Raw genomic sequence first — 21900 nt, 5'->3', positions numbered from 1 at the left:
CAATTATTTTATATTGCCTGTTAGGCAGCCTTAATAGGATCACAGTCAGTGATTATGTAGAGGATCTAAAACACTAAGATACATAACACCCATGTCCTCAGCTATGCTTGGGACTGTAAGACCTGAGAATAGGAAGCTAAGGGAAAGTCAGACCGAGGGTTAAGCCTGAGGCCTTACTTTCCTGAAGCTTTCTATACAAGAGCTTACAGTCCCCAGCTTAATCGAAGACATGGGTCTGATGTAGCTTAGATACTGAAAATAACGATGAAATATGTCAAATATCAAGGAAAACAAATATTAGCTGGTTTGTCCTGCCAAAACGAAAGGGGCCTTGGCCAATGCTAAGTTAATTTTGTACATGCAACATGTTTCTTGTGACTACAGCAAGCGTGCAGCTATATCATTTATCAATATAGAAGATAAAAAGTATTCATGAAATCATTCCGACGTACTTGCACATTCCAGTTTATGATCAATTTACAACAATGGGGGTTCCTGTGTTTTTCCGAGTAAAACACATTCTAGTTCTTTGTATCATGTAAACATGTTTCCATCAATCAGGAATGCATACAATCTCTTTTAAGATCAGATCTTTTACATAAATAGGATACTTCTTTGCTTTAAGGTCTTATGAAACCTCCATAGCAGGTTCTGTCAGGTGAAAGTTTTAATCAACCAATCTGTCCCAAAGCTTCTCAATTCTTGGTATATCTGTATCTCTAAAATTAACTAAAATGGCAATTTCCGAATGGAAATAAATAAGGGTGTACTGTACCATTATATTTTTGTTGATGTTTTATGCATCCTATTGTTGCACCCAGGAATCTACTCCCCAAAATGGGGGTTTCCATCTGTACAAAATGAAATTTATGAATGCAGGTGGTTGAAAAAGAATCCAAATCCTTTTACAAAGCTAACCTCTGATTGGCCCAAGGACCCACACATCCTTCAATTACATTGGGCGGACAGTTCATTCAGGGTTCACCTGTCACTACCTGTTATGGAGACAGTAATCATATCGGAGTCCAAGATATGATTTTTATGAGATTAGACTGGATATCACATATTACAAAACTGTTCGAGCCATATCTCATATCTGACATTTATTCTTTCTAAGATTTACATCTTTCATAACAAACAAAGCTTTACATGTTTGTGCTGGAGATTTCCTTTTTGTTTGTGTATTAGTATGACTTGATCATTGCTGTCTTCTGTTGAAAGATGCTCCCTTACTGAATGTGCACTTCAGTTTCTCTTCTATGTTATACTGACACATAGTAATACAATTGAAGAAATGTTTGAAAGAGCGTTAAGTGTAACTTACAATAAAATGAAGCGAGTAAAGTGCCTTTGATCTATTAAATATTTTTGTCAATTTGAAAATATATTTCCACCCGTGAAGATCCGGGCTAGAATAGGTCTTCAGCAACCCATGCTTGCTGTAAAAGGCAACTATGCTAGTCGAAAAAGGCGACTAACGGGATCGGGTGGTCAGACTCGCTGACTTGGTTGATACATGTCATCGATCCCAATCGCGTGGATCGATGCTCATGATGTCGATCACTGGATTGTCTGGTCCAGACTCGATTATTTTACAGACCGCCGTCATATAGCAGGAATATTGCTGAATGCAGCGTTAAACAACAAACAAAACCAAAACGAAAATATATTTACTATGGATTGTTTTTGTGATACTAAAGATTGATATATGTCATTTGGTTAATCATGTTAATTGTACATAGTTTTTCATATTTTACATGAGGGTGCTTCCTTTTTCTCTGACTTCTTCTGTATTTCTACCACTATTTCTTCCATTTTTGAATAAATTGCATGTACTTCTTCTTGTAAACAGGGCTTCCTGAATGTAAACAAGTGCATGTATGGAGAAAATGTGAATGCAATAAGAAACAAGACCAGATTCTCTTTCCTCTCCTCTCCTCTCCCCAAAGCCTTCATAGTGCTGTAATGTCTTTATGAAACTATTGAGATATAATAGTCACAGGACTAATATGCCTAGTGAATTGGTGCCCTATTCTGTTTCCTCTGCCTGAAGGTTTGAGACCTCACCCCATTCTTTATCAGTTTGGCTGGGTTTCAAGTACGTGGAAGGGTGCTATTTATGAGTATTTCTCCTAAGACTTTCTTTCGTTGTACACCAGGAAGCCTGAGCTGCCATCTTGTCCTCTTGTCACAGCCCACTTCCCTGGAATACAATGTATATGTGTTCCAAAAAAAATATAAAAAATAGATAAATTATTGGAATATTATAATAATGTATCAGTGTTCTGTCAACAGTTTAAACTTGTTGAATTAGGATGTGTCATAAGGACATTCTATGTTTTTTTATATACAGAAGCATAAATATGTGAAAAGCTTAGTACTATAAACTGAAGAATATGTTTCAATATAATAATGATAATTTTGAACTGTGTATTTGCAACCACTATCTTTTTGGGGGTGAAAAGATGCACCGGTCAAGAAGTTTCCATGCTATATGACTTGAATATTTGATTGTTCCTGTGCTTCAAAAAGTAATAAGAAATAAAATAAATTAACAAAAGGACGAGGATTGATAAGGGTCCATTTGGGAACAATTTTAGATTTGGAAGTTATTGAATTATTTGTATGAAAGCTATTGGACACTTCAAAGCCAGACAACTTTTTTTTTTCTTCTTACACTTGCACAATCTGAACTTCTGACATAATGAAATGCAAGTGTATGGCTAAAATGAGGGAAAACAGCCCAATCTTTGACAAGTCAAGAGAAAATTTATGTATGAGCAAGCCATTGACCCAAGATGAATTTATTTATTTATATACCCAATGAAGTCAGTGTGATTCAAAGACTTGCTCATGTTCAGATATTACAATAATGTTCATAAAAAAACCCAACAAAATTGGCCCAAAGCTGCAAATTGTGAAATGAACCATCTAGTTGTCATTCATGTGGACATATAATTTCATAATGATTTCTAAATGTTTGTTTATTTCTGGAATTATTCAGATCTGTGATAATAAAGGATCCTCATCCTACCTTGTTCCTTGTGAGGACTGGAATGGTATTATGTTCCGTTCTGCACATTGATACAGGAAGATGTTGAATAAAAGTGTTTTGTTCCATCATTGAAGTTTTCTTGTTTTTGTTTATGATGATATCATTTTAAGCATTTGCACAGAACAGCAGAATAAGAATAGAGTGCTTTTAAATCGGTTACTTTACAATTTTCACTTTTTACAGTCAGTGGATCTGAAGACTAATTTTAAGAAAAGTTTAGCCAAATGGACTTTGTATGGTAGGGTGACACCATGCAATGTGTCAGCAGCATGGTTTTATACCACTTTCAGCAATATTCCAGCAATATCTCTTTGAGGGACACCAGAAATGGGCTTCACACATTGTGCCCATGTGGGAAATCGAACCCGGGTCTTTGGTGTGATCAGCAAACCATTAACCACTGGGCTACCCCACAAAAAGCACAAGATGATTCTCTTATGAGTGGTAATAAAATTCTCAGTAGTCATTTTTATTGTGATTAGTTGGTGACTTGATATATTAAGTAATTTAACTGTATTATTGTAGTAGTTTCGTTAGAAACAGGATATCTTTCAGTCACAGTTTCAAAACGCATTTAATCTGTGAAAAGAGGTGGCGAACAATTTAACTTTCATTCATGACATCCAGTCATGTATATCCAATGGACAATGTTAGCTAAAACCTTATGTCTTAGCCCCCTACAATGTCAAATGGTCGGTCCATAGTGGAGTCCGGTCAACCGAGGTTTGCGTGTGCTGATTTCATTAGTTCTATTAGTTTAACAGTCTATCGCGGCTCACCAGACGGAAGACCGCTTATGGTAGCAAGAGTTGCCTCCCTTCATAGTTGACATTGCTTTATATTGAGTGAGTGAGTGAGTGAGTTGGGTTTAACGCCGCTTTTAACAGTATTCCAGTTATATCACGGCGTGTCAGCTTAATGTGGGAGGAAAGCCCGAACTGATGCAGGTCTCAGACGTTTACCACTTCGGTGAAACCCACGAACACGGGTATGGTGCTGACAAACCTAGAAACATAATCGGGGCGAACCGGGATTCGAACCCACAATCATAGGTTTCTGGCGAGCCCAAGGGACGCAACTCTGCACAGCGAATCGCGGCGCCTTAGACAACTGGGCCACCCGTGCCCCCTGCTTTATATTGAATATCCAGTCATCACTTTTTCAACACTTAATCTTTAAAGTACCAAGATGCGCCCATGACCAACTTCCAGATGAAGGAGTAAGGAAGCGTTATTAACGCTCAAAAATGTAATTATTTTATGTGTATATATTAGAAATCGGCAGTGTTGCCTATAGTAACTACACTGACGGCAAAAAGAAACTTTAACTTAGTTTTAAATCAGTCTGGTTAAAAAACCACAAGATAGATGCATGAAGTATAATGCATTGAAAAGATCACAATCTTAACATAATCAGCATTTAAAATGACATTTATACAACATCCGATATTGGCCTAACAGTTGCCTGAATTGAGGTGGGGCAGCAAGAACAAACTTTCAACGTAATGGACAAAGGGCACATACATCTAAAATCGCGTGTATGACCATTCCCGGCTTCAAGACACGCAAAAACCCAGGCGTACAGAAAAAGTAAGTCGTCTAATGACGTCACGTGGAATGCGTCGCCATTCTTCTTTGAGGGCCTGGATCAGTCCTTGTCGGTTGACTGTAAGATGTGGACGCTATCAAACATGACGATCCATGACATCCCAGGGGTGTTCTGTGGGGATATGTCTGGGGAGCGTGCAGGCCACGCCAACACGTTGACGTTGTTGACTGCAAGGAAGTTCTGCACGATTTGGACTGAATGGGGCGTCTGTCGCTGTTGCAAAAATGGTAGGACAATCGAACAAAGAATGTCATCCATGTAACGCTGAGCTGTCAAATTTCCGTTAGCGTGATCAGTGATGAACTCTCCTGCCCACAAACCTCCTCACACTAAACACCCCCTCCACGGTACAGCACGACCCCCTGAACGCAACATGCCGACGTTCGTTCTCCCATTCTGCGGTAAACACTGTCTCCCATCAGCTCTGAACGAACAGAACCGGCTTCGTTCACCTCTGCCAGTCACGTTGCTGTCAACGACGTACAGTCCGGGGCCATCTCAATCTCTGACGACGATGTTTCTTTTTCAATAACTGCCCCCTGTAAGGTCCGCAAACCCTAATTCCTTGACCCCGAGTCGCCAAGCCACTGTCTGTCGACTAACCATATGCGATAAGGCATTCGTCGCTGATGACATCATTGTCAGGAATTGATTCCGGAGATGCAAGGTACGCAAGTATCGGTCTTCATCGGGCGTAGTTACCCTGGGTCTGGGTCTGTTTTTGGCCTGTCTCCAATCTGCCAGGATAGTTACAGTAACGCGGGAGCAACCCAAAGTCCTAGCAATGTGGGCATGGGTGGCTTCCGTCTGTATCATACCCAGGGCCCGCTCGTGTTGTTCGGGTGTCAGTCGTGGCATTTCTGTGGTGTTGTTTTATATCAGTGTGAGTGTCTGACATGCCGTCCGTATCATTTATAGATCTTTTTTGCACGTGTAGTTTCGGCTGACCAAGCGGCACGTCTTTTTCACCTTTTCTCATTTTCTACGAAAAACGTCCCCCCAAAACCCAAACCGTTGATGTGTATCACTTTCTGCATAGGGCATTGTTTTGTTTGACGATATGTTTTGCATTGATTAAGTTTGAACTCGTGTATGGTTTGAATAAGTCCCCCAAAGTCACCTCTAATCCCTCATCCCTCTGCTTGATTTAGACATCTCACTTCATAGCAACGGAACTAAACAAATCGTTTCCGATCAATGAGACACCAAAGCATTTATCGCCATTTTACCATTCAGGAACTTAAGGCACTTACCAGACCTACGTGCTCTCTTAAGTCTTTGAGTCTTTTCTTAACACATATTGAGCTTGTCTGTTTTTTCAAGTTTCTACTTGTAATAAAAGCTGAATATCTTCTTATAATCATTCCATTGTGCCTTGTAACAGTCTCCAGTGTTATAACATGCCTGTGCAGCAATCCTAGCACCTTTGTTGCCTGTTCGTAGCTGTTCACAAACCTTCATCAATCCACTTTGTCCTTTACTCTTCAGCTTCCCTGCAAGCTGACACGACCAGAGCCGGGGTATCTTTGTTCAACTGTTTCATCTTGTTATGCAATCCCTTTCAACGTCATCCATGTATTCATCTTTGATTGTAGTAAGACCCTTTCAAGATTGTCTATTGTTCGCTGATTGGGTGTGTTTTTTCCATGTTGTAAATTGAACACACCGAATAGTACATTAAAATCGCACAGGCGTAACTTCTATAAAGATGAAAGCAATGTATGCCTTTCAACAAATGTTAATATTATGTGTTACACGTTGCCATATAAATATTTAATATTGTCTCAGCAAGATAACTTCAGTGTCAACGAATCTATAGCCATGCGCTAGTCAACAGCTTCATGTTTGCAAGTAGATTTGTACAATGAATCTGATGTCGTTTTTTTTTCAAATAAATATGTCTGTCAGAAAAGAAAAAAAAGAAATATGTTGCCAACTTGCAAACATTTAACCAGGTTTGGTTGGTCAATTCGGTATTCATTTCAGTAATTAATTATTATTAAACTATTTTTCATTCAACGGTTAGGGTTATATTTGGAGTGTTTTCAAGTTTTTATTTACTTTACACACACACACACACACACACACACACACACACACACACACACACACACACAAATATATATATATATATATATATATATATATATATATATATATATATATATATATATATATATATATATATATATATGTATACACTCGATGTATGAATGCGTTCAGATATCAGTCTCATGTTAATGGTTTCACATGTGGAATATAATAAATATAAAACGTGAACGCCATAGATTGGCCAGTCTCGATTATCCGCCGACACAGATTCCATTGGGAAAGTGAAACATAGCAGTGATCACATCAGGTGTTCGCGAAAAGGGTACTTACATGTGTGACATGTCACATATTCTTTGTACGCATTATTTTGTAATTACATTACACCATCCAAATCAGTGTTTCATTAAAGAATTTTAAAGAGGAAATTTGCTACAGATACATTCCAAGTTTAAACATATTCTATATTGTAAGTAGAGAGACAAATGTTAATTGGCGACATCCCTTCAGATGGTAGTAATCTACAAAGTACAGGTAATATTGTATCGCTGACAAATAACTTAAAGAAACGGCAGTCAGACCGTGCTGTTATCCTTCCTGTCGCTACTTTTGGAAGTATGGTTCAGTATGTGTGAACTGTGGACAATCAGGAACTACTGGTTTGGGGGCAAGTGTTCGTTTTGGACACATTATTTTCATCGTTGAACACTCATGCCCATCTTTATTGCAAACACGACAAGAAACCAAAAGCAAATCTGAAAGGAAAATTTGTTTCAGCAAGGCGGACTTTCGACAAACTTCACAGGAAATACAAACGACAACATCAGTTAGACAAGCAAATCATCCGGCTTTCAGTGTATAACACCAGTTCGACATGAGACTTCTGTTCTATATGTTTGGAAATATGCTTATGAAGCATGATGCAATAGTCACTGTACTGATAATATTTGTAACACTGGGCCACGCCCCTCTGGTAAAGTCGGTCATGACATTGATGTGTCAACACTTAAATCTCATCTCCAGAGAATATGGAGTACCAGCAGCTGACAGAGGAAAGGCTTGGAAAGCAGCTGGTATCGACTTTGTACCTGCTGAAGCACTAAAGAATGACACTTTTATTAACCTGTTGCATACATTGTTTTCGTTTTGTTTTGATAATGGCACTATTCCTAGAATGTGGAAAGAAGGTATTATATCTCCTATACCTAAAGCAGACTTCCATGATCGGAATGATCCTTCTAGCTGTAGGGATATCCCGATTCCATCCATGCCATGTAAATATTCTCAAATATTTTTTTCTGCCTCCTATTCAGATCTCTGACAAAAGGGAAATAGCAAATACCCCTTTTAATTATTCTATGCTTAACATAAAGCGGTTTCCAATATGAAACTAAAAATTAATTAATATCCAGAATGATCACACGGGACGTTAGCAGGACATTTTGACAAACGCTGGAACGAAACAGTGAATGACCAGTGTTTTACTGCCTTCGCTCTGATCACACTATCTAATGAGAGAAATAGTTGGCTTTGATCTCAACTGCTGTAATCGTTTTCACTTGTTGGAAAAGAATGACATAAAACCTGAAGTTGTCTTATCATGGGTTCTAAGTGCCTGGAATTGGATGTGAAATCGTTTGATCGTTTGAAACGAAAATCAACCACACGTCTTTTAATGTCTATTACATGTTTCAATAAAATTCATTGCAATCAATTTCCCAAACTGCACTCTTAGTTTTCTAAAGTTTAGATCTAAATGATCAAGCGTTCGTAATTGGTGGACATAAATTTTCCCAAGGATATTAAGATGGAATTATTACTGAAGGCAAAGTATTGCCTTGTGACACAAAGATGACAAATGGTTTAGGTTACAACTTGCATGAAAATGATCGTCTAATTTTGAAATGTTACAAATAATTAAACAGACTTTATGGGCACATTTCCTGCGTGAGTTTGACATAAAGTCAGGGATTTTAGATCACATAAAACGTCAAGGCTGGTGAATAATCCGTCTGTTATCCGCCCAAACATATTACATTTGGCGTAGAAGGGAAGATATCCATAAAAACAACAAAAAAGGATCACTGGAAATCAATGGTGACACTAAGTGTTCGCGAAAAGGTCAGCATGTCCTGCACTACCGGTAGCACCCGCACCTCACATAATTTGCTTAAAACAGTACCGCCGAACCTCGTTGTGTCGGGGGGCACGGGTTGGCCCAGTCGTCTAAGGCGCCGCGATTCGCTGTGCAGAGTTGCGTCCCTTGGGCACGCCAGAAACCTATGATTGTGGGTTCGAATCCCGATTCGCCCCAATTATGTTTCTAGGTTTGTCAGCACCATACCCGTACACGTGGGTTTCACCGAAGTGGTAAACGTCTGAAACATGCATCACTTCGGGCTTTCCTCCCACATTAAGCTGACACGCCGCGATATGACTGGAATAATGTTAAAAGCGGCGTTAAACCCAACTCACTCACTCGTTGTGTCGACCTTGGATGTGTCGAAATTCTGGTTCTCTCGAACTCCTTTAGGAAACGCAAGTATCCAAATTATGCCTAAAATTCCCTTGATGTCTCAAACCAAACTCGAACTTTTTCCCGGGTCCCCACGGGACACATCGCGGTATGTGCAAACAAGATTGTGCACGCACGCACACGCACGACAAGTTGCTGAAATATAGTGTGTTCATGTCAAAACCTACATAACAGTTAAATCAATGTAGTTTAACGGTCATTATCTACATCTGATCCTTTAGGGAAACCGAGTGAGTAAATGTTGCATTAGTTCAAAGTCAGCATACCCCAGCGACTTTCTTCGTATAAAGGTAGCCTGGTGGTTAAAGCGTTCACTCATCACACCGAAGTCTCGGGTTTGATTTCTCACAAGGGTTTATTGTTTGATATAGCTGGGGTATTGCTAAACCTGGGTAAAACCATACTCTCTCACTGACTCACCCTATTCGCCGTGTGGACATACGAGTTTGACCTAAACAAAACGTTGGTCAACAGCATTTAGCAACAATACACGCCGTAGGGGTATTATGAAACATAATCATCCAGGTCACACATTGTATTCGCCTGATCCTCGGTTAAGTCGCAATATCAAGTGGAAGATTTAACAGAAACCATGACCGAATGTCTGCATTCAACGAAATTGAAATATACTTATGGAAATGAATAATGGAACACTTAGTTTTAGACACAGTAAAATGATATACTGTCTAACAAATACGCGTTGGAAATCTACTTAAGATGAAGAGTTTTTATTTCTGACGCTCCAATTTGAAAAATGAAACAACCGTGACAATGTACCTTTCATTTATCTATTTGCGCTTGTACAGATGAGGAAACACCAACAGGCCGAGCAAGGGTCATTGATCCCGCCTTTACCGATGGGTGAAAAACGCCAGACCGAATGTTGTTCCTGCCTACTACAAACTGCAGGGCAGGTTTATTTAGTCGCACCACACATAGAATTATCAACATATTCTTAATAGACCTGGAGTCTACCGTTCGTTGTGGGAGTTGGCGACTGTTGTTTGCTGGCATTTCTACTTTGACTAGATGGATCTTCAGCAACCCATGCTTGCCGTAAAAGGTGACTATGCTTGTCTTAAGAGGCGACTAACGGGATCGGGTGGTCAGGCTCGTTGACTTGGTTGATGCATGTCATCGATCCCAATTGCGTGGATCGATGCTCATGATATTAATCACTAGATTGTCTGGTCCGGACTCGATTATTTACAGACCGCCGTCATATAGCAGGAATATTGGTGAGTGCGGCGTTAAACAACACACCAACCAACATGTTGATTGACAAGAATAACTGTACATATAAAATACATATTAATACTTTTGAACAGAATTTCTCGAGTGTATTTAAATCCACAGTGCAAGAGAATAATCAGCCTCGAATATCCGCCGACTCCATTGGGCGTAAAAGACAAAATTATTGTCAACTTTTGTATGAATGGATCCCTGAAGATCAGTGGTGAAACAAGGGCCCACTTGCACAAAGCGATCTTAGGGCTAAGATGATCGTAACTCCCACACATTAACATAGGCTTAGCGCTAAGATCGCTTTGTGCAAGTGGGCCCAGGTGTTCGCAAAAAAGGGTAAGCATATCTGCTCTACCGGTAGCACTCGCCATTCACACAATTTGTATTAATTAGTAAGTGTTTGTAACAATGTGAAACTAAACTAACGCCGGGTATGCAGTCTTGAACATGAGCATAAATATGAACATATCTCACCTGGAAGGTTATTTTCATCAAAACGAGACTTAATATCTGTACATTACGTATGTATGCGTATGCCTATGGCATGCATACAATGCATACTTTGCTTGTTTACCTATTGGTAGTGGGTTACCTTATAATCCGGTCCCTGTGTGTTCATAACTATTTCGTGTTGTTGACACCTATGATAGGATTACGGCGAATTTGAGACGTCTCATAATAAGGCTGATGCTTGAATTGTTGTTAGAAACCTGTGCGACTGTTTCGTTGTTTGTGTACGTATTCCCTTGTGTTCCAAGGTAAGATTTATCGTATCCCCGAAAATGCATGTATGTACTGTATGACGAGATCACACTGAAACACTTTTGGCATTTTCTATCACCATTGAATCATTGAAGACCCGTAAATGAGTTTAACACCTTAATATTGAATAGAAACTACTTTAAACAGTCTTGTCCTAATTGATTTACACGGTAGAGTGCTCAAATGTAGTGCGACTTTCACATGATAGTGGAAATGGTTTTCTTGCTTTTATCAAACTAATATTTTAGTGACGTAGGATAGATTGTAGGTTCCCCAGTTTATATCGGCCCTCTGATGCAACTTTTTTGTTGTTTGTTGTTTAACGCCGCACTCAGCAATATTCCAGCTATATGACGGCGGTCTGTAAATAATCGAGTCTGGACGAGGCAATCCGGTGATTGACATCATGAGCATCGATCCACGCAATTGAGATCGATGACATGCATCAACCAAGTCAGCGAGCCTGACCACCCGATCCCGTTAGTCGCCTTTTACGACAAGCATAGTCGCCTTTTACGACAAGCATAGTCGCCTTTTTGTGGCAAGCATGGGTTGCTGAAGACCTATTCACCCCGGATCTTCAGAAGGTACTGGAATGGTTGTCAAGTAACTATTACGGTGAAGCAGGTGTAAACTACGCCGCTAGATGATAGTATACTGTTACGGTTTCTATAATTGAATATGAAACTTTCTGTTTATAAACAAAAATAGATAAGTTTTGTAATATAAAACAACATGATACGATTACTTGTAAGAAAATGTATAGTCAGCGGTACGAAACCTGTGTACATGTCTTTTAGACGAATGTCAAAACATGACAGTATCTTATCTATGTTATTGAATATTGTCACCTCAGGACGTACCGAGCAAGGATGTCTATTCAAGGGGAAGACAATCCTGGTTTCCAGATGGACGAAATTATTGGGGATGTACCTCATTGTCGTGCAGGCAGTCTCAGGCGGAGTCGAACCATTGAAAACCTTGCTGAAGGGGAAGACGAAGTAACAACGTAGGGCAACTTTTTGTACCAAAATCATTGTTTTTTGCAGAAATACTGCTGTTTATGCAAATATATATCTGGCTTTTAATCCATCACACACCCGTGTGAAGTTATGTAGAGTTACATCCCTCAGTCGGGCGAATCCCGAATCCTTAGCGGTTATGGTCCTTGGTTTGAAATCACCATATCTGTGCTCGTTGATTTCACTGAAGTTGTAAATGATTAAGAGTTAATTGCACGTATTTTGTTTCCACTTTGCAGACAACCCCAACATGAATGGGACAGATTTGAACAGAAACATGAGAAACTTATGTCTACATCTGCTGAAAATAAACAGTGGAGAGCCACCAGGGACAGAATCTGCAAGATTGTTACTATCATTCTCTTGTTCCTTGTGAACTTGTCACTACTAGTCGTCTCCAAACTCTCCATCCTTAGTCTAACAAGTCACCTGGGCAAAACTCTGACGCAAGGGTCAGAAACCCATGGGCCAGTTGTCGAAGTGAGACTCGTCTGGGCACTGCTACTCTGTATCGTGATTCCGAGTGTGATGAACCTAATTATCAGCACCTGGAGACTTTGTATACAGACTAGGGAAGAGGACAGGGAAAAGAAAAATATCAAAGAAAAAATAAAGGCGATATTGCCCATTGTTGTGGTACGTACTATCAAGTAGTATCTTTCTTACCTTGACAGTAGGCATGACGTCAATATGATATTTGAAACACTATTTTCCGAACATATATCACACTCACCTTCATTGATAATTCTGCCTATAAGAAGGGTATTCTGACTGAAACTTTGTCCTGAATGTGTTATATATTGTGAGTATGCTACTAGATATAAATGCATATATTTTCAGTGTTTGGCGACGGAGTTGGTTCATTCCCTTGGGATTCTTCTTCTGACATTCCTGGTCTTTCCACACCTGCACCCAATTACTGGATGTGTTTTGATGTCAACAGTTGGTCTCATGCCGTGTATCACTCGACTTCTTTCAGGATGGTGCAATGTTCACACTACTTTCACAAATAACATCCTTAAATTCGTTCTTGCCTTTTTATATATAGCCAATTTTGTCTCATGGCGAGTTCTCTCCCGCGTCCAAACTACCATTTCACTGACAGTTCTACTTCCAGTAAGTGTCCTTATGATCTCTGTTAAGTGGTGGGATAATTATGTTGGCAAACCCTTTGGATTATCGAAGAAGACAACACAGCCACATGCTTTGAGGGAGTTCATTGTATCACTGATACAGATAGCAACCCCATTTCTTTCGACCATTATCTTTTTTGGGTACAGTGGCAGAGCAACGTGTATAAGGACGTTATTTGGTTTCGAGAGAGGAGCAAGAGAATGTTCTATATTCGGTAATATTGTGATTCTAAACGACAACAGTAAATTAGATGAACTATGCTCAACACACTTCTTCTTCACCACAGCAGGAACAGCAATAATATGTGGAGCCATATTTTATATCTTGGCTGTTGCGGCCTGCAAGGCACACATTCAGATCCCTTGCTTTTCACTTCCATTGCTGTTTTCAACACCAACAACGCTTGGACTCCTATGGCTGGTTTACTATTTTGGAGATAAATCTTATCTTGTGTGTTTCTTTAAAAACATTACATCCATGGACAATATGTTCGGAGGTGTTGACACACCAACGTGGATTTGTGGTAGTGTGAGTTGGATTCTCTTCTTTCTGGTATTTGGACATATATGGTTCCCGGCTGAAGAAAGGCTTGCTAAAAGGGAAAAGTAAGTATCATGTTCCGCATTACAACATCTCCAACCTGCCCTGAGAGAATGATTTTCAGACACTTTAATGCATGCATGATGTTTTACCCCACAGTCATCAACGTATCATGGCAAGTATATCATGCTTCTGTTTAGGCCAGACAGCTGCACATCGGTAACTTAATCAGTTCACGAGACACACATTAAGCACAGAGTTTAAGAATTAATATTGCATCGAATATCAACATATATTTCATTCAACTGTGTTGTTAAAACATATCTAGTTTATGTACATCATGATCTTTTTCATAATATGATATATTCAATAATTTCAGGTTATTCGTCAGACCTTTCTATTCTGGAATACTTGTCGGCGAATCGTTGACGCTGTCCAGAAGAATGGCTACCGAAGCAAGGGTAAAGTTTTTTTAGCATCAGTCAGAAACATTATGATTATTATGGTATGTGGCCTGTCAAAAACCTACCAGTGGTTTAAAAAAAACAGGCAAACCTTCTGTGTCCTTTGCATTTTTCTTCCACATTTAGCTCACACACCATGATATCGTAATTAAAAATCAAAGCAGCCTCACAACACAGTCACTTATACTACGTGCATGTTACACAAGAAGGAGTGATTTATAATCATATTTGGCATTAAATATATTCCCATGTAATAATTGACCTTATCATATGTTTACCTTCTTTCTGTTAATGTCTCTATCATCTTGTGAAAATGATGTTGCATGGGTCTCACAATTATTCTATAGAACACTGAAGAACAAATATGTGTCAAGCAAGCTAAAGAGGAGGACGTACCCTTGGTCATCGCATGTGTCACAATGTGGCACGAGACTGAACGAGAAATGACTCAAGTTTTGAGATCTATATACAGGTATGCTTATATGAGAAAATGCTCTGAGGTGACAAACTCTAAAGTATGAGTTTTATATGAAATGAACGGTCTTGTATTTAATATAACGGTGTATTAAGCTAAATGCCCATTCATTTTCCCCCAAGATGCTATGGATTCAAAAATGAAACGTGAGAAGTCGTATAACGGTAAACTGGTAGATTACGTGGCCGTTGTAGATATTTTGGGACGTTTTGAGAGCCCATGCTTGTGGGAAGAGTTAATAGATTACCCTATATGCTGTGGAGGATCATGTTATGATGCAGGCTGTGTGTAGGTTTTCACTATCAACCACTGGTACAGTTCTGACGTTGTATTACTTCGTTGTATGGTGTCGATATTGACGATTGCAGCATAAAACAATATTTCCTTATTAGCATAATCGTTTACACCCTGTATAAGTTTGTATACAATACCATCCATGATTCAAGAGAATATCGTGATCTCAACTCACCTTATTAGTAATGGATGCTACACTTGTATCTATCATTATGACCCTTCTGTTTCCATTTCGTAATTTGCAATATGATGTTTATCAGCTCACGGGTCTGTCAATATCACCTTAAAGTACTACGATAAGGAGATAAGTATAATATATTGATAAATAACCAGCTCATTTCTAAAGTTATGAATGTGTAATTGTAGCTTGTTTGCTTTATTCCTATTTGCCTTCTTCCAAATTAGAAATTATTACATGAAGGAAGTTTTGATACATTCTCAATGATATAAACTTTCAGACTGGCCATAGATAGTTGCGCAACACGGGCATGGGCTGATATAAAACAGAACACTACATATACCACCCCTAAGGAACCGAATCAGAAACAGAGTAATATGAGTACAAGGCAGGCCCCAAAACAACAAACCCAAAATACAGACAGGTCGAATGATGACAGATACGACTTTGAAGGTAATAGTGAAAATCACACTTGTTGTATTGCAGTGTTGGAGATGTATATGTGTCTTGGTCTAACCACCGTGTAAGGATGCCGAATGGTATAACTAAGCAATAACATCTTGGTGCTGCACTGTAATCATTCTATTCTACATGTCTACTTTTAAGGGGATATTGTTTTGGTATTTTAAGTGCCTTCGCTTCCTGACCATGTTGTTCTATAGTTTCAAGTTGTATTGGCAGCGCATATATTCCTTGACGACGCGTTTGAAGAAACAGATCGTGGAGATGAGGCTCGATTCAACACGTGGACTGAACAGTTGATACGAGTTGTGCAGGTGGTTGCTGGGTAGGTCTCTAGGTTTTCAGAACCTTTCTAACGAGATCCCCTATAGGTTAAATAACAGCAAGCATATGTAGGTTACCCCTCGGAATGAATTAATCTATAACCCGAAGAAATAATGTAGGGAAATGGTTGTAATTTTAAGTTACCAACGCACGGAATATCAACAACCGCATAAAGTTAAATTCTCATGCAGGTAAATTTGTGTTTCAGAAAAACAACTAAAGCGTCGTATCGTCCAACTCCCTATGGAGGAAAACTCGCCTGGACATTACCTGGAGTTCGGGAAACGGCCCTGACGGCGCACTTGAAGGACAAAACAAAAATCAGAAATAAGAAACGCTGGAGTCAGGTTTGTAGGCCCAACCTATTTACACTTTTGGATGCGTCTAATACTGGCAAATTAGTTTGTTTGGGTCTTTCCAATTAAAGGAACAGAACGGATTAATGCTGCAGTACACATTCCTTGATGATGATGTCACCAGACCAGACATAGCAATCCCGTTATCTCCATCGATCCAACCTGTGAGGGTGTGATGGCTGAGACCTCTGGAACAGGATTACCACCTATCCAACTTCTACCAAACTTGGACAAAACCAATGATACATTGGTTCAAGGATGACCGAAACTGTTGTGACATTTGTGATAGTATTGATGCTTTAATTTGTCACGATTTTCTGTATTGATACACGCAAAATTACTTTTTAAAAGTTATCGAATGTGCAAACATAATAGAATCACCGGTTATTAGCGAAAGGATGTGCGTATGCTTTCCCCTCAAACATACAAAGACATGCAAAGGCAAATCAATTGTTAACCTGAACAAACGCGGAGACATGTGGTACGAGTCAGTAAAGGAAATTGCATCGGACATCATTTTGGTCACTGATGCCTCAAATTTTGAAATGTCCTCAAGATATTCCTCATAAAACTTAAGGTCTTGGATTCTGTAACCCTGATCAAGTAACTTTTGAGCAATAGTCGTTTGCTACTCTTTGTAAGTCGTAAATGAAGTAATCCGTCCTGTCATTCAGCTGTGTGGAAACGATATTGCCACTTGTTATGCTGTGATCTAAATATGAAGCAGATGAGGCAGTTTCACTGGCCGCCTTCATTCCTAGCTGGTGTCCACGGGGAAGTCTTGCCTAAATGTTTTATCCCTTAATTTCAAATAGATATATTATCTTTGAAAAAGGCCACCATTAAATATGGTCTATATGTTCAATGACAAATGCCCGTTTGATCAAGGAATTAAGATTCTCCTAAGGTCTGTCCTTTTGGGTAGAATTGTTGGATAATCAAATGTTTTGACAGACTCTTTTCTGAGTTTGCAAACATTCAAGCACATTCTTGAAGTTATTGAAAATCTTCGTGGTATTTATTCCTCTTATCTCAAAGACTCTCTGTGAATATAGAGAAAATCCTTCTGTGGTTGTATTATATTATATCTTTTTGTATGGAGCTTAGAATTATATCCTCTAAATTCTACTTTCCAGGTAATGTATCTGTACTACCTCCTCGGATTCCGGTGCAAGAAGGAGGATAAGCTGGACAATATATTCCTGTTGGCCTTGGATGGGGATGTGGACTTTCAGGATGGTGCTGTAAAGATGTTGTTGGATCGAATGAGGCGAGACCCGGATGTAGGAGCAGCTTGTGGAAGGATACATCCTATTGGAATAGGAACTGGTAGGGTAAACATCTGATGACAACCCTTAAACTCCCTCCATGTGTACTTGGGAGTCGATGTTGACACGATCATAAGGAACACCATCTTTATTTTATCAAACTTGTTTTAATCTTGTCATGCCACAACGATCAGTCATATATGTGTAATAAAAATGAATTTTCCAATCTATAAACAGGTCCAATTCTGTGGTACCAGAAATTTGAATATGCCGTGAGTCACTGGCTGCAGAAGGCTGCAGAGCATGTTACAGGATGTGTTCTCTGCAGCCCTGGCTGTTTCAGTTTGTACAGAGCCTCTGCACTAACGTCCAAGGATGTCATACGGAAATATGCCACCATGTCAACCGAAGCAAGACATTTTGTTCAATACGACCAAGGTATTACAGTGCATAAAACAGTGATATCTGTGTCCATGTGTCAAGTTCTTCTATAACTGTTTGTTTGCATGGGTGTCCCCGACATTTAGAATCCTAGCCTCCTTGCTAGTTGGTTTCGCCAAAGTTGTAAATGTAAATGTCAGTGGCTTAACATAAGTTCAAAACATCACTCATTTTGTACATATATCCCAAAGTTTATCAAAGGCCACCGTGACAGAGATAAATTGGTGCTGAATGTGGTATAAACCACCATTTACTCGTTATATGATAGACGGAAACGTCAGGTAATGTATTTGTATCAAATCAGTTGTAGTCGAACAGCGTTTCCCACTCGTGTTTTAAATGACAAATACCATCCAAATGGCGAGGTCTCTCCTCTAGCATCACATCATGGATCCACGTCAAACAAGTAATGAATAATTCGTTTCTGTATCTTTTCAGGTGAGGATCGATGGTTATGTACCTTGTTGCTTCAACGAGGCCACAAAATTGAATACTGCGCAGCTTCCGATTCATTCACTTTTGCCCCAGAAGGATTTGGGGAGTTCCTGAATCAACGGAAACGATGGAATCCATCAACGATAGCAAACATGCTCGACTTGTTAAGCGTTAGTATGTTCTTACAGGCATTCTTAAAGCAATGGTTTTCAAGGAGAACTCTTTCACCACAGTAAACTTTTCTGCCACTTTGGACTATTTGTGTGCACTCTCTTAACTGCTTTAACAATTCAGTTATGCAGAAAGTAATTAATGTTGTTAATTTTATGTGAGGAGTATATATTTATAAACATATATTGAATATAGATATTTCTGTATCAACAGTTAGAAGTGAAAGCATTCTGTTGATTGAGATAAATTATTAATCAACGCCCATGCTTTCTGACAGGGCTGGAAACACCTGACCAAGCTGAACAAGAACATATCCTCAATCTTTCTCATGTATGAGACGGCATTGATGGTGTGTCTGCTCTTGACTCCTGGTACAATCTTTCTTTTAATCATTGGTGCTGTCAACGTGGCCTTTCCCGGGATACCATTGTATGGAGCGCTCATATTCAATCTCATTCCTGTTGGTGTCTTCATTCTTGTTTGTCTATACACTCAAGTCAAAACTCAGGTAATTAAAATGGTTGTGTCTGCGAAACGAGCGGGGATTTCTCCGTAGTAATTAGGAGTTAAACATATTGTGTTTTCAAGAAAGACCTATTTGACAGGGACATGATGATTACAAGTTTACTGGTATATTAATTTACTATAGTTAATAATGTTGACACTGATAAGGTAATTATGTTGGCTGTTGTAGCCAGGACATTGTTTATCATTCTGAATTAACACTTTTTATTGACCAGAATAGAGTTAGTTCGAAAGTCAGGAAAAACAGGAGTTTCTATTTAAAGTGGATTTGCCCTAACTCGGAGATGTGCAATCTTTTAATGTTGTATTCATGCTAGATCCAAGTGGCTGGAGTCCTCTGCATCTTCTACATGCTGTTGATGATGATGGTACTGGTAGGGCTTGTCCTTCAAGCAGACAAGCATGGCTACTGCTCTGTCACCACTATCTTCCTCATCACCATCTTTGGGATATTCTTTTCCTCTGCACTTCTTCACCCGCAAGAGTTCAGCTGCATCTTTGCTGGTGTCGTTTATTTCTTCTTCACGCCAACGATGTCAATGTTGATGGTCATATATTCTTTGTGCAACCTTAACAACATCTCATGGGGAACACGTGAGGGAAAACGGGCAGCCAGAACTGAACAAAACAGTGATGGTCAGGGGAGACAACTCCAATCGGTTTGGTCACGATGGACAGAAGGCGCAAGTGCTCTAAGTTCTCTGTGCCGATGTATGTGTTTGGCTCAAGAGGAAAACAGAAATATACTGTATAAGTTGGACAACATTGAAAAGATATTGCAACAGCCACATGATCAAGGTCAATATGATATATTTCATTGTACATGTTTCACGGATTAACCACATTCTGAAAACAGCCACATTAATAGCTCATCTTTTTGCCAGAGTTGTAATGTAAGATATGTTTCATAAAGTCTAACAGTAAAGGTATTCCAAAATGCTTTTCATGTCAATATTGTTTTATACCACCTTTGTAAGACATGTTCACATTGATGAATATATTTGAAAATTGTTTTTCTCAATATTTCAGTTGATAACTGGTCTCAAGATAGGGTGTACAATATTCCTACGCACTCTGCACAAGAACGGTTCATTAAGGCAAAGGAGGACGACGGCGAAGATAGATTCTGGAAAGAACTCATTGAAAAATACTTACAACCTCAAACTGCCCAACTTGAATACCATGACAAAATCCAGAGAGACTTGAAGGAGCTGAGAAATAAGTCATGCTTATTGTTTCTTGTGGCAAATAGTCTTCTTATCATTCTTGTCCTTACACTTCAAATGAACCCTCAGCTCACCATGAGCCTTCCTTGCAAAAGTGAAAGGTTCGTAGGGGAGGACTTCGAGCCTATATCTGTGACATTTATGATTGTTTTCGGCGCAGTGCTTGTGGTACAGTTCACAGCAATGTTGATCCACCGATTCTCGACTTTCATTCATATAATTTCAACAACAGAAATTCGCCAAAAGTCTCAGAGGAGCGAAGACAAGCACAATGATAAATCCGCCATTACCATAATTAAGTTTATCATATCATATCACCTGAAGAGCTTACATAGTAAGCCATTCTCCGCAAACAGAACTGCCTCGGATGAACCAGATGGTGCAAGTCAAAGTTTTGAGAAGGATTTTGTCGATACATGTAGGAAACTCTGTGAAGAGAGGGATGAAGTAGATGTCCAACAACTATCACCAATAGAGAAGTTGTCAATAGCACACATTGCAAAGAAAGTAAAAACAACAGAGGCTTGTGTGAAGAAGATTATGAAAAGAGTGAATGACAGAAACAGAGAGACAAAAGAGATTAGAAGGCAAGTCATCAATAGCACAGTACCTGATGATGTATCAGGCTCATCTTCAAACGCTGATATACATCAAACTAGCGTTAAAGAAGTATCTACGTCTATCTTCGTCCAAAGGGTTAATGAAGACCAAAATGAAACCAATTGTGATGAAACAGATTCGTCAGCAGCTACGTTCAACACTAGCAGTCGTACAAGCGTGTGGGAACTTGGCCGAAGGAATGATGTCATATCGGAGGATGTATCGTACCAATCAAGGCAAAGAAGACCACCACAAAGAAGAAGAGTTTCATCAAAGCATGTTTTGACGGCACGGCCATCTGAAGTTCCTGTCGAAGTGTACAGGCCATCTCATCCCCACGCAGTGGATATCAATGCCCTGAAAAACGAAACAAAATTGTAAAAATCAATAATTCAATACAAACAATTATCATGAAATGAACAACCAAAAGAATAATATGTCATCCCTAATTTACAACTGACAGTGCATTCAAGGCTTGTTCTGTTTCGTTGGGATCCATATTTGACACAAAACAAGGAAAGATTCAGCTGGGGCTTGAAAGAACAAAAGCAGGAACAAATTCACACTGGGAAATTGTAACATTGTGACTTAGTTTTACAATCATCAACAAACGTAAGATCATAATATAAGTAATGTTGTTGAAGCATAATGATTCGTTTACATTGTTTATTGCTATCTAGTTACATACTTATGTTAGCACATATTAATTGAATTTGTATTCCTGTTAATT

At 39.2% G+C, this 21900-nt stretch overlaps 1 protein-coding gene across 1 annotated transcript; it reads left to right on the top strand.

The window, feature by feature from the left end:
* The first annotated feature begins 12117 nt into the window (after positions 1 to 12117).
* LOC139463363 (chitin synthase chs-2-like) lies at positions 12118 to 21778 on the top strand. Its single transcript, XM_071244618.1, has 14 exons — positions 12118 to 12264; positions 12517 to 12913; positions 13118 to 14016; positions 14331 to 14412; positions 14763 to 14887; positions 15643 to 15815; positions 16044 to 16149; positions 16357 to 16495; positions 17641 to 17833; positions 18010 to 18210; positions 18652 to 18818; positions 19097 to 19327; positions 19662 to 20142; positions 20374 to 21778. Exons 1-14 carry the CDS (start codon positions 12128 to 12130, stop codon positions 21549 to 21551), a joined length of 4509 nt encoding a protein of 1502 aa, XP_071100719.1. The 5' UTR covers positions 12118 to 12127; the 3' UTR covers positions 21552 to 21778.
* The last annotated feature ends 122 nt before the right edge of the window (positions 21779 to 21900 follow it).

This window comes from Haliotis cracherodii, unplaced genomic scaffold (assembly GCF_022045235.1).
Source record: "Haliotis cracherodii isolate W230 unplaced genomic scaffold, xgHalCrac1.p SCAF_16, whole genome shotgun sequence".
NCBI lineage: Eukaryota > Metazoa > Mollusca > Gastropoda > Lepetellida > Haliotidae > Haliotis > Haliotis cracherodii.
Note: the sequence above shows the minus strand (reverse complement) of the source record. Positions and strands in the feature narration are given on the sequence as shown.

Bases quoted from the DNA above. Each gene is read 5' to 3' on its own strand.
- LOC139463363 (XM_071244618.1), top strand. From the start codon at position 12,128: ATGTCTATTCAAGGGGAAGACAATCCTGGTTTCCAGATGGACGAAATT. The intron at 14,017-14,330 runs GTAAGTATCATG...CAATAATTTCAG, and splicing joins AGGCTTGCTAAAAGGGAAAA to GTTATTCGTCAGACCTTTCT. The intron at 17,834-18,009 runs GTAGGGTAAACA...ATCTATAAACAG, and splicing joins TCCTATTGGAATAGGAACTG to GTCCAATTCTGTGGTACCAG.